This window comes from Thalassophryne amazonica, chromosome 3 (assembly GCF_902500255.1).
Source record: "Thalassophryne amazonica chromosome 3, fThaAma1.1, whole genome shotgun sequence".
Classification (NCBI taxonomy): Eukaryota; Metazoa; Chordata; class Actinopteri; order Batrachoidiformes; family Batrachoididae; genus Thalassophryne; species Thalassophryne amazonica.
Window position 1 is genome coordinate 70,654,029 of NC_047105.1, and position 13,075 is coordinate 70,667,103.

At 40.6% G+C, this 13,075-nt stretch overlaps 1 protein-coding gene across 1 annotated transcript in view; it reads left to right on the forward strand.

The window, feature by feature from the left end:
• stat2 (signal transducer and activator of transcription 2) overlaps nt 1-13,075 on the forward strand; it is a 73,399-nt gene that overhangs the window by 14,008 nt on the left and 46,316 nt on the right. The window contains exons 9-15 of the mRNA XM_034166688.1: nt 47-205; nt 298-387; nt 5,680-5,739; nt 5,885-5,905; nt 6,029-6,122; nt 11,769-11,816; nt 11,926-12,009. Of these exons, the coding sequence (XP_034022579.1) occupies nt 47-205; nt 298-387; nt 5,680-5,739; nt 5,885-5,905; nt 6,029-6,122; nt 11,769-11,816; nt 11,926-12,009 (556 nt within the window). The remainder of the gene's footprint in view (nt 1-46; nt 206-297; nt 388-5,679; nt 5,740-5,884; nt 5,906-6,028; nt 6,123-11,768; nt 11,817-11,925; nt 12,010-13,075) is intronic.

The window sequence follows — 13,075 nt, forward strand, 5'->3', positions numbered from 1 at the left end:
TAATATGTTCCTGTCCCTCTGTTTTTTTGTGCTTCTTGTTTCATAGGTTCACCTGTGTGGCAGGGAGTCTTTTTCATGTGCGTGAGTTTCTGAGTAAGCTGGAGGAGCTAATGGGGAAGCTGAGCTATCAGAATGACCCTGTGAAGGCTCAGAAACCAGCGCTGCAGAAGAGAGCAGATACTCTTCTTACAGAATTACTCAAGAGGTCTCTAAAAGCACAGTTGTTCACACTTTTAAAAACTCTGTCCTGAATGAGTGCAGAATTTGATATCTTTATTGTCTTACTGTTTCTTGAAGTTCTTTTGTGGTTGAGTCTCAGCCATCTATGCCTCAGGGGAAAGGCCCACTGGTCCTCCGTACCAATGTCCAGTTCTGTGTCAAGACCAGGTCAGTGTCCTCCGCAAGAGAGATGTATGTTCACTTTGATGGGCAAATTTAGACCATTACATGAAATGCCATGAAGCCTGGCCTCTGTGTGTCTGAATCCTTGTGACAGCATAAAATACTGATCTTTATATAATGGCAGTGTGGATCCTTGTCATTTGACTGGTGCTTTGTATGTCACGTGACATGGATTATTCGTCCCATTTGTGTTGCATTGCATTTAGTGTGAAAATTTGGTTCCATAAGTTTTGTACCATTGCACACTGCGACCACCGCCCACGCACACCGCATGTGCACACACACAAGTGGGGGCAGTGTTTAGCTAAACATGGCAGAGTTTGTTTTGCTGACAGATGAGGATTTGAAGGAGCAAAATCACGGTACTAATTTTTTTACACAAAAAAACAAATCCACTACGCCATAAGCCATCTGGAGGCATGAAGAGCTGTTAGTATGAAGAGGATTAAGTAAGGATAGAAAGCTGGACAAATTTCTGATGCGATTTTTCGCTGGAATGAGGACGTACACAAAGTCAGAATTGTTTTCATGTGGTGATAGATGGAACATTCCATCTTTCAGCAGTCCAGCTTTAGGGCTCTCCAATTGGTTCAAAATGCTGCAGCCAGACTTGACATGAAGCAGAAAGTTCGACCACATTACACCCATTTTGACATCCCTTCACTGGCTTCCTGTCCCAGTGAGACCAGATTTTAAGGTTCTGCTACTAGTCTATAAAATTGTTCATGGACTGGCACGTCCCTACCTATCTGACCTAATTAAACCCTACGTACCGGCCTGGGCTCTGCGTTCTCAGGGTGCAGAACTACTTTGTGTCCCTAGAGTGAATAAGAAGTCTCCGGGTCATAGAGCTTTCTCTTATCGTGCCCCTGTTCTGTGGAATGATCTCCCTGCATCAATAAAACAGTCAGATTCTGTGGAGACTTTTGAGTCCAGACTTAAGACGCACTTATTTTCCCTTTCGTATGGCTAGCATACTGACATAGTATAGTTTTACGCTTTTTACTCTTTAATTCATTTTATTAGGAAACAGAGCGTGCCGCAGCCTCAACTTTACCTAAATTCTGGGTCTTTTAGTGAAGCTTAGGGCTAGTGGCTGGCGATCACCTTAGTATTTCCTGTTTTTCTTGTTGTTTAATGCTGGCAAATTATACTGTATTTCTTGTCTTTCTGATGCCTGATTCTGTTTTTTCTCTCTGTTTAAGGCCGGGTTCACACGGCAGGATAATTAGGCCGATATCGTACCCGATCTTCCCCTTCCGACAATCTTAAGGATGCCCCGACAATCGTGATGACGCTAACGATAATCTCATCAAATATTCCTGCCATGTGTGGTGTGTTCAGAGCGCTCTGATCTGCTCGGAAGGACGTCAGGAGCGCTCCAATCGCAAATCGGGGATATTCAACATTTTGGATTTTTTTGGCCCGATATCGCAGCGTGTGTTGTGTCCTCCGACCACAAACGAGCATGTAGCCTGATGAATGTGACATGCAGCCAATCAGGAAGCGAGGTGACGGACGCACGGAGTGGAAAATAAAATCAAAACAGCTGTTCTGACTTTCCAGAAAGTCCGGTGTTCGTACTGTCTCCACTCCTTTAACCAAAACCTTTTCTTTTTGTATCGTTTTTTCCCTCTGTTGTAAATAGTCCACAAAGTACCTCCATTTGTTTACTCTGAAGTCATGTTTAATCTCGAGAGATTTTGCGAGATTTCCTGTCTGAGCTGTGAATGTTCATGTGTGAAATCTGTTTGTGTGTGGTGGTGTTGTCCTTACCGTGTGGCTGAACACCACACACTGGACAACCAAACCTGTCAGGTCCATGATTTTTTATCTTCACGTGTGTTGTCTCTCAGGTTTTGGAAACCTAAAGATAATTTTAAGATCCTGCTGTGTGAACCAGGTTTTAGGTGCAGCTCCATCCAGAGATGGGTGTGGTTTTTGTGCTGGAGACCCTCCTCTCCTGTGCACCAACTGCATTTCCTGTATATTCGTTTTGTGAATTGTTCTGTAATTTATGTCCGTAGCATGGCCCAAGCAGGCGGTCACCCTTTTGAGTCTGGTCTTCTTGAGGTTTCTTCCTCAGAGGGAGTTTTTCCTTACCACTGCTGCACTGGGGGTTAGTAAGGTTAGACCTTACTTGTGTGAAGTGCTTTGAGGCAACTCTGTTGTGATTTGGCGCTATATAAATGAAAATAAATTGAAAAAATTGAATGAAATATTTGTATCATTGAACTCATAAACATTCATTATTTGTATACTGTACACTGAGTTGGGCCACGCCAGAGTAGAACTGCCATTACATATTTAATGATGCTATTTGGTACATAAACCTTTAAACACAAACCCATCTCTGCTGTGGGGTGTGTTCAGCATGAACAGTTAGAAACTATTAATTTAAATAAAGCAAGACTGTGGATTTATGCTCCTATCCTTCTCTATATTCATGAAGTTTACATAATGACTGGAGGAACAAAGCTGCAGGTACAAGCGGCAGAAATGTGTTTCCTCCGTGGGGTATTTGAGCTTGCACTCGGGGACCGGCTGAGAAGCTTGAATATCCGGGAGATTTACATCACGTCAAAAATGAGCCAAGTGATGTGATTCTGTCATCTGGTGAGGGTGCCCCCTGGTCAACTCCTTAAGCTCATCTTCCAGACTCTTCCAAGTGGGAGGAGGCCTTGGGGAAGACCTAGGTCCTAGGACAACTTGGAGGTATAATATTTTCCAACTAGCTTGGGAATGCCTCAGGGTCCCCTAGAGAAAGTTAGAGGACTTGGTTGAGGATAGTGAAGTATGGGATAAGCTGCTTGGTCCACTGCATTGTTTCTCAAACATTTTCAGATGGACCACTTAAAGAATAATAATAATAAAAAAAATCTCACTAGCTACCTAACTCCCCAAATATCCAAAAAACAGAATGGTCTGTATATATGAGATGAGTTAATAATGAAAATAATACATATATACTTCCATCTGTTAGACTCTGGAGTCATTTTTAAACGGAATGAGAAACATTTTCCAGTTACAATATGATAGTAATTTTAATTAGGTTATTTTGAATTTTGCCATGAACCACTAGGGGTTGCTCACGGACCATTCTTTGAAAACGGTTGGTCAGTATACTGCCACCATGACCTAGAAGACCTGAATAAGTGGCAGTGAATGAATTTACTCCCATGCACAGCAGTAACACATGTGGGTTAATGTGTTTGGTCCTGTTGGTCAAAATAGGTTTGATCAGATTTTGACCAAATGTAGTGAAACTATTAAAATTTATCCAAGGACAAACTGACTTCTTTAAAAGTCAAGGCCCAGGTTTTGGCCCAGTGCTTCTATGTAGGGATGCTATCTATTTTGAGATAGACCTGCGGTTGCTATGAAACACCTGTACTATACTTCTTAAATTAATTTATTTTAGCTTCTCCTGTGTGTTAGTTCAGAGGTTGCACAATAGATCTGCAATGGATTTCCATATTGATTTGGCATATGTTTGATGGCCTTCCTGACATCATCTCCAGATACTCGTGTACCAGGACAGTGGGGCATGGGACGTCTCCAACTGGGGACCTTCTTATTAGGGGCAAGTGTGCTAATAACTTGTACCACCATGTTAAACACTTGTACTATATCAAGTCATACATCACTTTTATATTGGTTCTTTGAACTTTGACCTGGGGTAGCTTTGAAATTTCAAACTCATTTAGAATAACACTTTGTTAAAGATACACCCGTGGTTACTGTTATGTCATCCTGGACCAGCCTTTCTATTGGTCATATGACCAAAATTTGAGGTCGGAACTCAAACTGTTTGGAGCCAGTGTAGATTAAACGGGGTTGAAAGGTTGTGTTATAGTTGACGATAAAGTGGTTTAGTTTTGGATAGAATTAATCAAATGTCAAGTCCACACAGAACCATGTATTCTGGAACCACTGAATTGCAAAGAAATCATTTGCATGACTGTGTCAAATATGTTAAGTCCACAGATCTTGCACTTTTTGACTGTAACTTGTAGTATTCATTAATATACCCGTATGATTAACTATTATACAAATAATGAATGTTTATGAGTTCAGTGGTACGAATGTGACGCTGTGCACTGACTTCGTACTTCCATTTACAAAAAAAAATGTAAAAGACTTGGTTTATTTCCTCAGTCCAGCCAAAAATCACATCAGCTTTTCATCTGAACAGCTCTTCCTGCATCCAGCCGGCTTACAGCGGAGTAGATTTTTGTGTCTGTGTTACAGGAGCTACCACCGTCCATTAGCTTAATCAAATCGTTGTTCCGCGTGCGCAGGGGAAATATATGAAAAACATTTAATGTCAAGCTGTTGTACTTTTTAACAGATAGTGTCCAGTACAGTTTGTAATAATTTGGTTGTTTCAGGTCCCTGATAATTAGTGCATGCTATCTTTAGCTGTAGAGACAGAAATATACACAAAGATAGAATAAACAGACATCCAATCATTGCACTTAGCCTTTTTATTATTAGAGTGCAATTCAGCACATGGAGATTTTATTTGTATTCTACTGAACATTAGTGCAACATTAAAACGTATATGTTCTTTTATTGATGGTGGATAACTTGCATCTTAATATTTTAATTTAGTTTTTATGTATCTGCTAATGCCCCATGACCCGAACCCGGAAAAGCGGTTGAAGATGAGTGAGTGAGAGTATATGCTAATTTTATTATTGTTTTAGGCCAGACATTTTTTATTATTTGGTTTACGGACATTTCCAATCAAAATTTTGTGTCGGGATTTGGAATAAAAATAAATTTAAATTTCTCCTTTGTTTGTACACAGGTATTTCACAAATTCAAAATTCCTCAAAATAGGAGAAAAGTGTTTTCAACAACAGACGTCAAAGCTGCAGAAGAGACCTTCATCTGGTCCCAAGAATCCAGCATAACATCACCTGCTTCTAAATAAAAGGCTCTTTAAATAGCAACTATTTTATTATTTTTTAAAAAGCTGTTTCATTTTATATTTTAACAATGAATGAATGGATCATTAAAAATGTCCACCTGTGCAAAAGACATTTGCACAGGTAGAAGATCTCCTCTTACTGTGCATAATTTTAAAACATTCGCAATCACTAATCAAATTCATATTTTAGAAATTATTCTGTCCTGATCACAACATTGGATCCCCACGGACAAGACGCTAGTTATTATTATTATTATTATTATTATTATTATTATTATTATTATTATTATTACTACTACTACAAATATCTAAATTCTTTCACCTAACTTTATTTTTTTCAGACTTCTTGTTAAGTTTCCTGAGCTGAACCACTCCATGAAGGTGGATGTGTCTATGGGCAAGTAAGATCAAATTCTACTTTTCCTGAAGATGTTTTGAACCCACACAGAGCACAACTGTAGCCTTTGCTTCTTGACTTCAAGTAACAGTTAAGTGTTTTTGTTGCCATCCTGTGATCATTTATTTTTTCCTCTCCTCTGTAATAAGGGAGGTACCTCAGATCAAAGGGTGAGTCATTTCTTTATTTAAAGCTGTCATATATCCCCCCCCCCCCTTCACACACACACAAAAAATCTTTTAATTTAGTTTTAAATTTGATGTGTATATTACTAAGTAAATTGTGATCATTAGATACCGGCATTTTAATATCCTGGGGACCCTACGTAAGGACTTGAACATGGCAGAGAGCCACAGTGGAGGGATGGTAGCAGATTTTAGACATCTGGTGAGTAATACTGATATAAAAGAAAACAATCATATCATTCATCTGTCATTGTGTGAGATCACAAACAGCTGATATGATAGATTTTTGGTGCATCTCTTGGTACATTCCCACACTAAATAGTTGAGCAGGTACAGACACAGTCAAGTCCATAATTAGTTGGACAGTGACACAGTTCTTTGTAATTTTGTATATATAATGCACTTTTATGGATTTGAATCCCCATATGTAATCTTCAAAACACACTGATACCCATTTTGTAAATAGCCAGTTGTCCAACCCTGTGCCAACCCCTGATACTGCACTCCTGTAATTTATTTAATAGTAAGGTGCGGTCTATGGTATCACATGCTTTCTGTAAATTAAAAATACCCCTATTGTACATTGCTTTTTTCTAATTACATTTGTTACTTGTTCAACAAAGTCCATTAAAGCTAATAAGATGGTTAGAATTTTCCTAAATCCCTGTTACTGTTCACAAAGTATTATGTGGTTAGCCATGAAATCATTTACCCTCTTTACTATTTTTTTTTTGAAAACTGTTGTAACAGTGAGATTGGCCTATAGTTTGCAAGACGTTTGTCACCAGATTTGAACAGTGGTATGTCTTGTAGCTATTTTCATTTTTGAAGCAAATTTCCCAATCATTAGTGACAGACTACAAATATACAGTAGTATGTAAACGTTTGGGCACCCCTGATGATTTCCATGATTTTCCTTTATAAATCATTGGTTGTTTGGATCAGCAATCCTCTAAAGCAGGGGTGGGCAACTTGTTCCAGAAAGGGCCAAGGGCAGGTTTTCTTTGCAGCCACTGACTCCGACAGGTGATTTCACTGATTAATATCACTTTGAGCAGATGGAATCAGTTAATCACTGAATCACCTGTTGGAGTCAGTGGCTGCAAAGAAAGCCTGCACCCTCTTGGCCCTTTTTGGAACAAGTTGCCCACCTCTGCTCTAAAGTGTGCAATAATTCTTTAAACAAAATAAGGCAGGTGCATAAATTTGAGCACCCTTGTCATTTTATTGATTTGAATACATTTAGCACTAATTATTGGAACACAAAATTGGTTTGGTGAGCTCATTGACCCTTGACCTCCTTACAGAGGTGAAGCCAATCATGAGAAAGGGTATTTAAGGTGGCCATTTGCAAATGTTTCTCCTCTTTGCACCTCTTCTAATGAGTGGCAACATGGGAGCCTCTAAACAACTCTCAAATGACCTGAAAACAGATTGTTCCACATCATGTTTTAGGAAAAGGATATAAAAAGCTATCTCAGCTGCGTGTTATGATCTGACGGTCTGTTTCACCTGGGGCAGCCTGTCAATGTGTGCGCCGTGCGCTCTCTTGCTGCAACCATTTGCAACAGCGATATATGTGTTTTTTATGTATGTCCACGTGAGGACAGCAAGCAGACACACGCGGGTCACAGTGGACAGTTGTTAAGTCATGTCCATCCAACCATGGTATGTGTTCCCCAGCCGTGACGTCCAGAACTAGAGATCTCAACAGCTGCTGCTGCTGTCGGCAGATATGCCACCTGTCAGTTCAGTGCACACACCAATGTGTTACTCTCTTCTGTGTTATGTGAGCTTTTTTTTTTTGTTATTTGTTATGTAATTGTGCTGTAGTACTTATTTTTATACCTGTCCTGGCTGTGGTCTCTGTGTTTTTAATGTGACATGTCGTGTGCACTGTGCTGTCATTTGTAGCTGTCAGTGAGTCTCTGGTCAACAGCTGGGAGGCAGCTCGCTGTGCTGTGTGTGCTCAGACGTGGCTGTCCGGCCCCATGTGATCATGTCTGTGCATACATATCAGCATTTTATGCAAGTGTGGGGGCGCGAAACACACCACATGTGTTTCAGGTGGGAGGCGCAACACGAGCACACATGCGATACACAAGCGGGCCACGTGTGTGGCTTTTTGCAATGCCACACTCGTGGGGACACTTATACAGATTTCACATCCAGCTCGCAAGTGATCGTCTGCTCAATGTTTCGTGCTGACAGTGCCAATTGCCACACATTTTCTAAGTGTCAAGTGAGTGATGCTGGGTGTTTGTGTGTGTCACCTGGAATTTGGCCGACACCTGCCGCGAGACGGATTGAATGGGCTCTCACAGGGCACTCTCTGTCTTTCAGCCGTTGGTATGCGCGAATAATTGTAGCGACAGGTATACGAGGCGTTGGAGGCAGCTTCGATTTTTCACGAATGGCATGCAGTTCCTCCTGCGTGCGCTAGTCGGCTTCAATCCTGTTATGTGTGAAGGGACACGGGGAGGTGTTGGCAATTGGCTTCGCAAAAATCACAAGACAGACAGCTTGTGCAGTCATTAACATCACATGAAAATTGATTATTTAAATTAAAAATCAAATTGACTAATTTACTGGACAGTATTCGATTTATTTCTTTCCCAAACGACACAAATTTGGAAATACTCAATGTGCAGAAATTCTGTATTTTAGTACAAATAGTTTTCTGCTCACCCTTGAATTGTGAGGCCTCAGTTATTTGGAAAAAAATATCATCCTCCGTCCTTGATGTTCCAAAAGTCAGGGAACAGGATCAGACCACCGGGTTCCGGTTGTTTGGGTCTGTTCTGAGTCAAAGAGACTTTGTTACAAAAAGGACAATTTATTTATTTTCATGTGAAGTTAATCATATCAAATCTGGTGTTCTCACCATCCCGAGGTCACGCAGGAGCTTGTTCAGGAAAGAGACCCCAAACACAGTTTACATTAAGGTTTTTATAGGCGTCCATTGACATCATTGAGAAAGAAGTGGTCCTCCCATGTGTGTGCTTACGTGATCAAAAATGCCATGTCATGTTTAGGCCATGTGGCTAACTGGGTCAAATTTGAAAAGACGTAAAAGCAGGGCCTTGTGTCAGTGAAACCACTGGCTGCTGTTATGTCTTTTCACATGATAACGATGATGAAAGACGCTAGCTTTTACAAGATATACTTTTGGCACAGACAAATATCTCAACAAGAGTACAGTAAATTACTGTGCAAATATCAAGAACATATTGACCCAGTGCAAACTTGCTGACCGTCATCGCTCTGAACCTCACATAACCCGCAGCAAAAATGCAACAGTGTATTAACGTGGGTTTAGAGCGTTTGAAATCAATAATATTGTATAAGATGTATTTCTAAGTTATTTATTAACAAATGTATGGGTGGAAATCTGAGTTGAGCAGTTGTTTGTAGTTTTATATCATTTATCTCTCATTGTGTGAGATCACAAACAGCTGATATGATAAATTTTTTTTGGTGCATCTCTTAGTGCACTCCCACAGTAAGAAGTTGAGCAGGTTGTACAGAAACTGTCACGTCCATAATTAGTTGGACAGTGACACAGTTCTTTGTAATTTTGTCTCTTGTACACCACAACGGAGTTAAAATTAACCAGTTAAGCTGTTTTGTCAACTTACAGCTTTAAATCAAAGAATTTAATAAAAATACCACGTTAACGATTTAGGAATTAGCACCATTTGTGTACGCAGTCCTTCATTTTTAGAGCTCATAAGTAATTGTACAAACTAAATATGATTATTTTTAATACAAATCATCAGTGGAAAAAAGGAGTGTCTTAAAACAAATTAAAAACCCTAAATCTGAGGGGAAAAGGTACTTAAAACAAGTGAAATTATTTATCCGTACAGCAAGATAATTTCACTCCACAAGATTCTTATATTAAGATTGCTAAATCTAGAAATAACCATGTTGAACACTTAAAATAAGAAATTAACTGTTTTCATCTAAGTTTTTTTTTTTTTTTTTTTGTTCTCGGTAAGAACCAAAAAAATCTTCACACAATTCGAGGAGTGGACACGTGAACATTTTTAAATCACTGAATGTTTTCTTGAACTATGTGAAGGATGTTCTGAAAAATCTTGTGAGTTTGCAAGAACACTTGTGAGGGAAGCCAGGGAAAGAGTGTGTAGTGCAACTTTTGTTGCACCACCAGTCACAGCTTCATGGTGGAGTGGTGTAAAACATAATTTTTTATACAAATAAATCAAATCTAGCATCAGTCTATATCTACTCTTAGCTATGTTGGCTATTTTATCACTTGACATGTTTAGAATTAATATTTAAGGGTGATTCTTTAACTACGGGCACTATTGGCCTTGTAAATGTAATTTCCACCACACCATTGCCTTACAATATAAAGCGCCTTGGGGCAACTGTTTGTTGTGATTTGGCGCTATATACATGTGCTCTGATGTTACTGTTTATCTCCATAGAAACTACCCAAACAATCTTTCATACAAACTGTTTAAATGGACATTACAGTGTTGTGGTGGAAATTACGGCAATAGTGTGGGACAACTACATTTTGTTTAAAAAAAATCACAACAGTTGTATGACATTGAATACCCCAATTATGTTTTGATTATTTTACTGATATTTTATTTAGAGATATTTTAAAACATTAGAAAAAAATGTTTCCTTACCATTCATTTTTATCATTGAAGATCAAAAGTCTGGGTGTGGGACAAGCACAAAACGGCAATATTTGCATATAATGATGCTGAAAAAAGGTGAAAAAGTCATCATAGACTACTAGAACAAATTTCTTAACACACTTTCATTGTAAAGATAACTATAAAAGTGTGAAATTTCCCCTTTTTTCTGTTTTTCATACAGTATGATCAAAGGACATAATAAGTGCCCGTAGTCTAAGAATCACCCTTAAGGCATGCACTATACAGTACAGGCCAAAAGTTTGGACACACCTTCTCATTCAATGCATTTTCTTTATTTTCATGACTATTTAGTACATTGTAGATTCTCACTGAAGGCATCAAAACTATGAATGAACAAATGTGGAGTTATGTACTTAACAAAAAAAGGTGAAATAACTGAAAACATGTTTTATATTCTAGTTTCTTCAAAATAGCCACTCTTTGCTCTGATTACTGCTTTGCACACTCTTGGCATTCTCTCGATGAGCTTCAAGAGGTAGTCACCTGAAATGGTTTTCCAACAGTCTTGAAGGAGTTCCCAGAGGTGTTTAGCACTTGTTGGCCCCTTTGCCTTCACTCTGCGGTCCAACTCACCCCAGACCTACTCAATTGGGTTCAGGTCCGGTGACTGTGGAGGCCAGGTCATCTGCCGCAGCACTTCATCACTGTCCTTTCATTCATAGTTTTGATGCCTTCAGTGAGAATCGACAATGTACTAAATAGTCATGAAAATAAAGAAAACGCATTGAATGAGAAGGTGTGTCCAAACTTTTGGCCTGTACTGTATTTGGGGAAATGGGATTGGATTACAGCGGCACGCTGATTAGAAGGTCTGTTGCTTTAATATCTTTACCCAAAGTTAAAACTTAGAAAATTTTAAGGGCCATCTGCAATTTGATATTGTTTCTTCAGTCATCTGTAGTTGATATGATCGGAAATTGGCTCAACCCTTTGACACCTGAGTGAATTCTGGTTGGTGGCTTCTGCCACAGTTTCCACATTTTAATACATGTAACCCTGCTCCAGTTCATAGTACACAAAAATACATACAGAGTAAAGGACCCAAAGCAGTTTTCAACAGCTAGCATCAAATAACTTAAAGAAAAAGAACAATTCTAATAATAACTCCGTCATCACACGCAGTTTTGGACTGTTATTTGTTCTGACTGTAGACACTGAAGGAGCGGAAGTCTGGAGGTGGTGGCAAAGGAATCAGTGACGTGAGTTGACAGTGCCTTCATCTCTCACACTTAAACTCCGTAATTTATCATTAAAGAAGAATGTTTACAGAAGGATAATGATGCTTGTGTTTACTTGTTGTGTTACCAGATTTCTCTCAGTGTTACAGAGGAACTGCACATCATCTACTTTAATACTGTGTTTGAGCTGAAAGGTTTATCAGTTCAGTTGCAGGTGGGTGTTGTTTTTGTTTCTTGACCTTTTGTATGTTCTCATTAGTATTTGATACAAATAATTGCCCTAAAGTTGTGGATACAAGTTTGTGTACACCTTAGCAAAACTGTAGATATTAAAGGATTATTAACCGAGCGCAAGTGTTGGGAAAGTGTCAGTACACGGACCCACAACAGGGGGCGCAATGAACGGACAATGGAGAAAGTCAAATAACAAGGCTTTACTGTTGTGAACGTGCACAACGAATACAACCAATCACGAAATGGACAACAGTCAATTCACAAAAGTGTCGTGTGGGCAGGCTCGAAGATAGGAGACGCCTCTCCAAGGTAAGACCCGAACCACACGGCTTCCTCCGCCACAGGACCCCGGAAATACTGGAGCCGCCAAGTCCCGAACTCCCAGGTGGCCACTGCCTCCGCGTGTCGGACCTGGTACTGCTGGCGAGGAACAAAGAACAGTTAGATGGGGGCGCGTTTGCACCCAAGACTCCGAACAGCAGGGAAGTTACCTCCACCTCTCGTTGGAACAGTAATCCACAAGCTATACACTAATCCAAAAGGATACACTCCGTCAGCTTTGATACGTTACCTCGTAGGTAGAAACGATATCTCGGCAATGAGGTGGAGGTGCCGTCCTGCTGATATACCCCACAGATGATTGCCGTCAGCTGTCTCAGGTGATGGGTGACAGCTGTCACCGTAGCTGCTCACGTGAGGCGGCGGCGCCCTCTGGTGCCTGGAGCCCGCACTCCAGGCAGGGCGCCCTCTGGTGGTGGTGGGCCAGCAGTACCTCCTCTTCAGCGGCCCACACAACAGGACCCCCCCCTCAACGGGCGCCTCCTGGCGCCCGACCGGGCTTGTCCGGGTGGCGACGGTAGAAGTCGGCCAGGAGGGCCGGGTCCAGGATGAAGCTCTTCTTCACCCAGGAGCGTTCTTCGGGACCGTACCCCTCCCAGTCCACCAGATATTGAAAGCCCCGGCCCATCCGTCGGACGTCCAACAACCGGCGCACTGTCCAAGCCGGCTCGCCATCGATGATCCGGGCAGGAGGTGGTGCCGGACCG